General features: G+C 44.9%; 1 protein-coding gene across 1 annotated transcript; it reads left to right on the forward strand.

Moving 5' to 3' along the window:
• Positions 1–4,575: 4,575 nt before the first annotated feature.
• On the forward strand, positions 4,576–7,551 carry LOC118020160 (glutathione S-transferase Mu 3). Its single transcript, XM_035020127.1, has 8 exons — positions 4,576–4,681; positions 4,952–5,027; positions 5,406–5,470; positions 6,177–6,258; positions 6,352–6,452; positions 6,759–6,854; positions 6,939–7,049; positions 7,355–7,551. Exons 1-8 carry the CDS (start codon positions 4,631–4,633, stop codon positions 7,451–7,453), a joined length of 681 nt encoding a protein of 226 aa, XP_034876018.1. The 5' UTR covers positions 4,576–4,630; the 3' UTR covers positions 7,454–7,551.
• Positions 7,552–9,492: the final 1,941 nt, after the last annotated feature.

Genomic DNA, 9,492 nt, shown 5'->3' on the forward strand with positions numbered 1-9,492 from the left:
AGAGGGAGCAGCAGGCTCCCTGCTGAGGGCAGAGCCCAATGAGGGGCTCAATCCCAGGACCCTGAGATTATGACCTGAGCCAAAGTCAGATGCTTTAACCAACCAAGCTACCCAGCTCCTTTAATATTGAGAAGATTTATTTTTTTTTTAAGTAATCAAAGACCTGATAAAAACAAATATAGAAACCCTTGTTTTTCTGGGCAAATAGGGAAGAAAAAACTTGTTTATAATTACTTATCAAGAGCAGACCAATAATCCAAATAACTCGTCTTTTTTTTTTTTTTAAAGATTTTATTTATTTATTTGAGAGAGAGAATGAGAGAGAGCACAAGAGGGAAGAGGGTCAGAGGGAGAAGCAGACCCCCTGCTGAGCAGGGAGCCCGACGCGGGACTGGATCCAGGGACTCCAGGATCATGACCTGAGCCGAAGGCAGTCGCTTAACCAACTGAGCCACCCAGGCGCCCCTCGTCTTTTTTTTTTTTTTAACAGAGAGAAAAGCCAAATTTTAATTTTAGATCAGTGTGCTTTTAAAACTCCTTTATTCCAATCTCAGTCAGTCCTGACCACACATAAAATTTTTTTCAAGGATTCACCTTCACAAACCTTCTACAACTTTCTTTTTTACTTAGATTTTGTCCTAAATTTTCCCTCTCTACATAACCAGCCTCATTTCAGGATGAAATATTTTCTTTTCCATCAGCAAAAATATTTTTTCATTCCTTGTATCATTCTTACATATCTATTTTTTTACATACAGAGTTGCTTTGTTAAATCATTTTCCAGCAGTCTCAATCATATTTATCAGAATTTTAATTCTGAGAAACCTTAGTCTCCAGTGAAAACTAGTAACAAATTGTGAGTTATGACATCAGAATCTTCAGATTGGCAAATTTACAAATAGATTTTATAACTTCTAGAAACATCTTTTCTTTTCATAGTACAATCTTTCAATAAGGGACAAAGCATGTTTACCAACTCACTCAATTATCTTTAGTTTATCTGCAATAAGAAGCCAAAAGCAGACAAACTTATGTTTAGTAATTAGTGTTTTAATATCTCATCTTAACTGGAAAAGACTTAGATAGCCAATGAATTTAACCTAACTCATCATTTAACTTAGCACAACTTCAAAGTTTTAGGTGACTGGTGATTTTTTGGAAGCTATTTAAAAGTTTATCCGTAAACCCTTTTATTTATTTCACTTACTCATTCTTAACAATTACCCATGAAAACTTCATGAGACAAAGTCAACCATTATTTTAAGTCCCCTCCTGCTGACAAATTACAACAGAGATAACATAAACTTAATAAATTCAGGTAGAACAAAACTTGGTTCTCTGTATTATATTTGATATGGATAACTCTAAAGACATGTTTAATTAAACCAACAACCTTGTTTTAGCTTTAATACTTCATTCTGTTGCATCTGTATCCACTGAAAAGTCCATCAGTTTCTTTCCCAATGGTCAATTTTATTTGGGGCTCCCGTGGGGAAATTTGAAGTGAGCGGTTTGAGTCCAGGGGAGCCCTTGGACTCCTTCATGTTGATTTGGGAGGTGCTTCAGTTTGAACCTCATAAGGAGGTAGCCCAGTAGCTCGGGGTGCCTTTTGCTCTTTGCTGGTGAGGGTAGGAGGAGCTGGAGTTCATGGTGCTGGAGGCATGGAAGATGGCATTGGTGCTGGTCATGCGAGCAGCCAGGTGGGGGAGCGGAACAGGAAGAGGCAGAGACAGAGGGAGCAGGGGTGCTGCTGGTAAGGCCAGAGGCAGATTTAAAGTTTTCGGATAACATTAAGAAAAAAAATAATCCCCTCCTGTCTGGTTGCATTTCAGCCTTCTAGAAGAGGCGGAGGAGTCAGCAGTGGGTTGGATACTGATTCTGGTGTTTGTGCTTGGAGTACAAGGGGTGGATTTAGAATTTGTAGCATCTGCCTGTCTTCCTCCTCCTCATTATTCTGACTATTGGGAAAGGGGTCAGATGTCTTACATTTTGTTCATCTTTATCTCTCTGGATCATCAGTTAGGTCCCTTCCTGTGATGTGTCTTTATTATGGAATAACATAAAAGTCTGAGTTTGGAGAATTTTATCCCAGATCATGTGAACTGGAAAAACATTTGAGTGAGCTTTTATCTTTCGAGTTTTAGAATGCCCAATTCTTACAAGTGCTTGCCTTTAAGCCAATTAAACGGAGCTCTTCCACAAATTAATTTTAGCAATACCATCCGGAGGTAGAGCAAACACCTTACGTTTCTAACGCACATGGACACCTGTATGCAAACAGGATGCAAACGCCTTTAGTCTATGTTTCATTAATATTTGTGGAGAGGACATTAAAGACCCAAATTCAAATATCTCCCCCCTTTTTTTTAAGATTTTATTTATTTATTTGAGAGAGATAGAATGAGAGAGAAAGAACACATGAGAGGGGATAGGGTCAGAGGGCGAAGCAGACTCCCTGCCGAGCAGGGAGCCTGATGCGGGACTCGATCCCGGGACTCCAGGATCATGACCTGAGCCGAAGGCAGTCGCTTAACCAACTGAGCCACCCAGGCGCCCCCAAATGTCCCCCTTTTATTACAACCAATCGGATTATAATATGGCATTATAATTTATGGATCCATTAATTAGTTATTTCCCATTTCCTATTAGAACACCGCTGGTTGTGTACAAAGATACCAAAACTGTAGCAACAGACAATCCAAATGAAGCCAAAGCACCTCTGTGATCATTGGCTCCTCCCCTAAAGCCAGGGCCTTCACTGACTGAATCAAATGGCTTCCTAGGGTCTGGTGACTTAGTCTTGTAGCTGGCTTTCTCTAACTGTGTGCACAAGAAACTAATTCAGGCATGTCAATAGAACCCTATTTGGGCCATATGAGACTCAGGTTATCCTTAAATATTCCCATTTTAAGTAAGTGCTTGCGAGTATAGGCTCATATGTACCATACATGAAGCCCCCCAGAGCTTCTGTGGGTGGCTATTGGTCCTTCCATCCTTTGAGGCACGGTTCCCCATTTCTTTCAATTTCAGTTTTATTTTTAGAATAAGCCTTCAATACGATCTAAGGATATGAAGTGTGGTGGATCGAGAGGGTGCTGTTCATGCGTGTCACTTTCCAAACAGCTGTGATACACTCTTAGGTGTCTCAGTTTTTCTCAGCAAGGTCTGAGACCACCAAGGGGACTCGGAGCACTGGATGATTAATCCTTAAGTGTGTGTCCCCAGAGGAGCCATTACCTTATCAGATGGAAATTCCAAGGGACCGTGCACAGGACTGTGACAGGTCTTGAGGAATATCCTCAGACACTTTTGCTAGACTCTCAGTCACCTGAAAGCACTGTCTGGCTGGAAGGACCAAGTGTCCCCTCTCTCCAGAACTGAATGATTTAGTCTCTCCTATTTCTAGCCAGAAAATCTATTCAAGCTTTACATTAATAACATCAATATAATGCCAAAGTGAAACAACCAACCCATCAACTCCCGCTTCTAGGTGATTCCCACCTAGAGATCATTACCAACCAGTAACCTTTCACAGTTTGAAAATAAGTCAGGAGCTTCAACTCAGACTGAGGAGGTCCGGATATCAGGGGAACCCACCAAATATAGCTGTGAAATACTGAGAAGTCAGAGGGGCACAGGGGGCCGGGGCTGGTACCAAGCACCGAGTTCCCGCCGACCCCCAGGTGTTCTCAGGTGAGTTGCTACGATATCCTGTCTACTATGCCAAGAACTGCCAACACATAATGAACAAACTTCTAGAACTGAAAAAAAAAAAAGAAAAAGAAAAAGAAAAAGAAGAGAGTTTTATTCGAGCCCAAGTGAGGACAGCTGCCCGGGATACACAATCTTCACAAAGAAGAGAGTGCTCCTGAGAAGGAATGTTTACTACAGGGTTATGTATGGTTTTTTGTTACATCAAGAGTTACAAATCAAAATGATAAAGGACATTTCAGAAAAATCACAAACTTTATCTTATGTGCAAGGTCGCAGGCTTCGGAAGTATGGGAACAGAACTTAGGGAGATTTTTACTCTTATTTTTGGTTGAAATGTTTCTTTTAGGTTATTTGCTAACAGATGTACAATGTGTGCTCGGGGCAGAAACAGAGCCCATGCTTTGAAGTTTGATGAAGTCATCCTGATCCTGGTAACAATCGAGCTTCCCTGGGAGTCCAGGAGCAGGGCCCACAAAGATTGAAAGTTGAAATTTTCCTTTATCACCTCTTGGCGCTTGCCCACTACCCCCCACCCCGCCCCCAACACTCTCCCCCTCCCGCTGGAGAAAAATTTAGGACAGGAATCTCACCGTCCAGGGATTCACCAGGGCCCTCACGGCCTGGGTTGTTGGTGCTCCTCCTGCCCTGACTGGCACTATTAACCACCCGAGCGCAGCTCCACCACCGCGCAGCGCGAAGCCCCAAACCCAGCGGCCTCCACCGCTGCCCAGCCTCCAACCCGGGAGGCTGCAGAGGTTGCCCAGAGCCAGTCTTGGCGGACTCGCGGACGGAGGGGCGGGGATGGGTGGGGCGGAGTCAGAGCGCACGCGTTGGCCCCGCCCACTGGAGTCGGGTATAAAGTCCCGCCCGTTCGCGCTCTACTCCCAGTCCTGGAAGGCACGGAAACAACATCAGCATGTCGTTGTCCAAGTCGACCATGGTTCTAGGTTACTGGGATATTCGCGGGGTGAGTGCCGTCTCGACGGCCGAGTGCCCCGCCCAGCCGAGCTCCCCGACCGCGGAGACCGACCCCGCCTGGCGTCTGGGGTCACCGGGCCTCAGAGAAGGATGAGGGCAGCAAACCGCCGGGCCGATCTCGGTGGGGGCGGGGGGCCGCTTAACGACCGCCTGGGCAGATGCCCGGTTTGTGCAGCCCCCGGCAGGGAGACGTTGGCGGGCGGGGGTTGGGGGCCGGTGGGCGCCGCGCAGGCGCTGACGGCGGGTTTCTCTCCCCCAGCTGGCGCACGCCATCCGCATGCTCCTGGAGTTCACCGATACATCCTATGAGGAGAAACAGTACACGTGCGGGGAAGGTAATGCGTCCCGTACCCGTGCATCCGGTGTCCCGCGCTTTAAGCCCCCCGGCCCTCCAACTGTCCCTGTCGTCTTGTGCCCAGAGAGTGGCATCACGCCTAAGTCGGGTGGGACATCTGCCCCAATCATCCGGGACCCCCCCTGCTGTGTCCCGTGTGGAGAGACATGGATGCGTCCTTTATCGAGCTGGGGATCCTCCCTCTGCCGCCGTCCAACCGTGTCTGAAAGGTTTACTCACTGAACAGGCCCGGAGAGTAAATGGTTAACTTTGGGGGCCTCGGAATGTGAGGTATTAGGATCAGGTTATTTCTTTAGATCTTTCCACGCTCCTCAGGCAGGATGTTAAGGAGGTTGGGTCCCACTTCATTCTCTTACAGCTCCCGACTATGATAGAAGCCAGTGGCTGGATGTGAAATTCAAGCTCGACCTGGACTTTCCTAACGTATGTGGCTTTAGGAGAAGAGGGGGCAGAAGGGAAGGCCGTCAAATATTTCCTTGCTTCTTTCCTCTCTGGTCTAGGGGGACCTAGAATGTGGGCTCTTAACGTGGATAAAATAAATAGAATTCAAGGGTGCCTCAACTTGAGGAAAAAAAGTGATTTTCATTTCCACTAACCACGAACGAAAAGTTAACAATTCCTTCTATTGTGAATATAGGTAATAAGTGACATTGGTTATTAGCCATGGCTGTGACCTTGTCACTAGTAGAATTGGGTATTTTCATATTATATTACATGTGTGGCAGTACATAAATATTAGTTACATGCATCATACTTTGAAATTATGATAGTTATTACCCTTGCTTGTTATTTAATACATTAATAGGCACATATTACTCTGATAATTTTGTTTCTTGAATGTTTTATAAATTGTGAAAATATATGTAATTTGCTTTATACATTTAAAAATCTTATTCTGACGAAGGGTCCATAGCATGCACATACACATACACACAGAGAGAGATAAAGAACCCTGGTCTAGAACCAGGTGGGGACCCAACTGCTACTTTCTACTTATTTTCTTCTTCCTCCTAACACAGCATCTTCTCTCTACTGTTCACTTCCCTGCAAGTCTCAAATGCCCCAGGAGAGAGAGGCAGGGAGGCAAGAGAGAGTTGGTTGTTCATCTGACATGTCCTTTCCCTTCCAGCTGCCCTACCTCATGGATGGTAAGAACAAGATCACCCAGAGCAATGCTATCTTGCGCTACATCGCTCGCAAGCACAATATGTGTGAGTGGCGTAGGGCCAGTGAGGGACACCAGGCTGACGGTTCTCCGGGAGGTGGGTAATTCTAAGGGTGATTTCTCGTCCTTTGGCCTATAGGTGGTGAGACTGAAGAAGAAAAGATTCGAGTGGACATCATGGAGAACCAAATAATGGATTTCCGCCTGCAGCTGATACGACTGTGCTATAGCCCTGACCTTGTGAGTCTCCTTAGCAGGCAGGCATCAAGGAAAAGGAGCACTTAGAAACCCAGGGGTTCATTCAGCTCCATTCTTTCACTTCTGCTTTCCCACTAACCCAGTCTCTCAGAAATTGGGGGGGAGGGGTCCATTTGTCCTGTAACTCTGGTGTTGGCCCCTCCTACTTTCTGTCCCGCCACCCCTACTGAAGGCAGTAAGAAGGAGGCACACGGAGAAGGGGGCCGCTAAGTGTCCCTCCCTGGCCCATGCCCTGAAGATGGCGACAGCTATTCTCTCACTCTCGCTCTCTTTTTCCCTCTCTCCCAGGACAAACTGAAGCCTCAGTACTTGGAACAGCTACCTGGACAACTGAAACAGTTCTCCTTGTTCCTGGGGAAATTCTCATGGTTTGCAGGAGAAAAGGTAGGAAGAAAGGAAAGAGGGAAGATGCCTTTCTATCTCCCAGTATTACTGAACTCTGCAGACCTGACCATCTTGTTCCCCTAGCTCACCTTTGTGGATTTCCTCACCTATGATGTCTTAGATCAGAACCGTATGTTTGAACCCAAGTGCCTGGATGAATTTCCAAATCTGAAGGCTTTCATGTGCCGTTTTGAGGTGATGCTCCCTGCCCCTTTCCCTTACAGAAACACAGGCTCCCCTGGTCCCCAGGGGACCCCATTGTGATAGATTCTTTCTCAACACTAGCATTTGTGTAAACGGATCCATGGTTGGACACTTCTAAACCTTCAAGTCTTGGGAAGGTTCTGGCTTCTACACCCTGAAGGCACTGTCTACATGAAATGGTGGCCGGGGGAGGGAGGGCTGGTGTCGAGACAGCAGTGTGTGAATGTCCCTGGCTCGGGATGGGTCTGTTGGACTGGGTTAGAGTCTTTATCAGGTGTGGTGTGCTCTCCCTTCAGGCTTTGGAGAAGATAGCTAACTACATGCAGTCTGACCGCTTCCTGAAGATGCCCGTCAACAACAAGATGGCCCAGTGGGGCAACAAGAGAATATGCTGAGCAGGAGGTGGACTTGCACTGCTTGTTTTATCCATCCTGTCCCTAGGGGGCATGTACTCTCTCTTCTCTGCTCTTTTCAATAAATAGCATTTAGGCTACTGGTGTCTAGCTGGATTTCTCTTGGGCGTAAAGGCCAGAGGAGAGTAAGGATACGTGGAAAATTTCCAAGACGTGAATCCAATCCCTGCAACACTGACAAGCCCCTTACACCCCCAACTGTGTTCAAAGCTAGAGGTGCTTGCCCAAGCCCTGAGAGCGAGCACTAGAAACAAAGGTGAGATCGGACAGTTGTAGTGAACAGGTCTGTTAAATGGGACTGGAGCCCTTTAAAGATGTGGTGTAAATACCAAGCGAAACTGTATGGGACTGTGGATTTTGCGGAACTGGAGTTCAGAAACAGACCCTTATACGTGGGAATGTAGCATGATAAAGATGGAATCTCAAACTGGTGAGCTAACCAATAAATAGGATTGGGGCAATTACTTACCAATTAAAAATAATAGTGGGGCGCCTGGGTGGTTCAGTCGGTTAAGTGTCCCTACTCTTGGTTTCGACTCAGGTCATGATCTCAGGGTCATGGAATTGAGCCTCACGTTGGGGCACGCTCGCTCATGCTCTCTCGCTCGCTAAAATAAATAATAAAATCTTTAATAGTAATATAATAATAGAGGCCTCCCTCACACCATTCACTAAAACTAATTCATCTTCAATCAGGCCCAACATTAAACAGAGCTGTAGAGGGCGCCTGGGTGGCTCAGTTGGTTAAGCGACTGCCTTCGGCTCAGGTCATGATCCTGGAGTCCCTGGATCGAGTCCCACATCGGGCTCCCTGCTCAGCGGGGAGTCTGCTTCTCCCTCTGACCCTCCCCACTCTCATGTGCTCTCTCTCATTCTCTCTCTCTCAAATAAATAAATAAAATCTTTAAAAATAAAATAAAAAATAAAAAAATAAAAAACCAGAGCTGTAGAAGTTTTCATGAAAATGTAAGAGTATTTGTGATCTTAGGGTAGGTTTGTCTAAATAGGACATAAAAACAAAAAGCCGTAAAAGGAAAGATCTGCAAATTGAACAGTATCAGATTTAAGAATTTTCTATGACAAGACACAAATAAGCAAAATTAAATGACAAGATCACAAATGAGATAAAAACAAAAGGACAAAACAAAGACAAAAACAAAGTATCAGTATAAAGACTATATAAAGAACTCCTAATAAATCATTAAGACTCTTTTTTAAAATGGACAGAAATCTATGAACAAATGATTTACAGAAATAGAAATAGTGATAGCCAAAAAAAAAAAATGTTTATAATCCAAGAACTGCAGATTATAACAGTGGGAGACCATTTTCCATCTATCAAATGAACAAAACCTAAGAAGTTTGTGAAGCGCTGGCATTTCCTGCCAGTGAGCTTGTAAATCGGTATAGTTACATTGGAGGACAGTTTGCCAATATCTTCTAAAAATCAAATCATGTCCTGTAACCCAAAAATTTCCATCCTGATAAAAAACTCACCCACGTACCTAAGCTATATACTAAGATTGTGGTATTGTTTGTGAGAACAGGTGAAAATCCTGTTCATGCCCATCAGTACTGTGGAATACCATAAGGCAACTGAAGAATGAGATTGAACTGTGTGAACTAACGTGGAAAGACCCCAAGATACATTGCTGAATTTTTTAAATTAGATTGCAGATAAGCATGTACATTTTATAGAAGGAAACCATGAGGTAAGCATGTTTGTGAATGCATAGAAAAAGATCTGGAAGGGGGCACCTGGGTGATGCTGTCGGTTAAGCATCCAACTCTTGGTTTCAGCTCAAGTTGTGATCTCGGGGTCATGAGATCAAGCTCCGTATTGGGCCCCACCCTCAGCATGGAGTCTGCTTGAGATTCTCTCTCCCTCTGCCCCTCCCGCTCGTGCTCTCTCTCTCTAAAATAAATAAATCAGAAAGAAAGAGAGAGGAAGAAAGAAAGAAAAAGAAAGAAAGAAAAGAAAGAAAGAAAGAAAGAAAGAAAGAAAGAAAGAAAGAAAGAAA

Source organism: Mirounga leonina, unplaced genomic scaffold (genome assembly GCF_011800145.1).
Source record: "Mirounga leonina isolate KUSES-001 unplaced genomic scaffold, KU_Mleo_1.0 Mir_173, whole genome shotgun sequence".
NCBI classification, from domain to species: domain Eukaryota; kingdom Metazoa; phylum Chordata; class Mammalia; order Carnivora; family Phocidae; genus Mirounga; species Mirounga leonina.

Excerpts from the sequence above, each read along its gene's own strand:
- LOC118020160 (XM_035020127.1), top strand. The coding sequence starts at position 4,631 with ATGTCGTTGTCCAAGTCGACCATGGTTCTAGGTTACTGGGATATTCGC. Across the intron at positions 4,682-4,951 it reads GTTACTGGGATATTCGCGGG|CTGGCGCACGCCATCCGCAT; the intron begins GTGAGTGCCGTC and ends TCTCTCCCCCAG. Across the intron at positions 5,028-5,405 it reads ACAGTACACGTGCGGGGAAG|CTCCCGACTATGATAGAAGC; the intron begins GTAATGCGTCCC and ends ATTCTCTTACAG.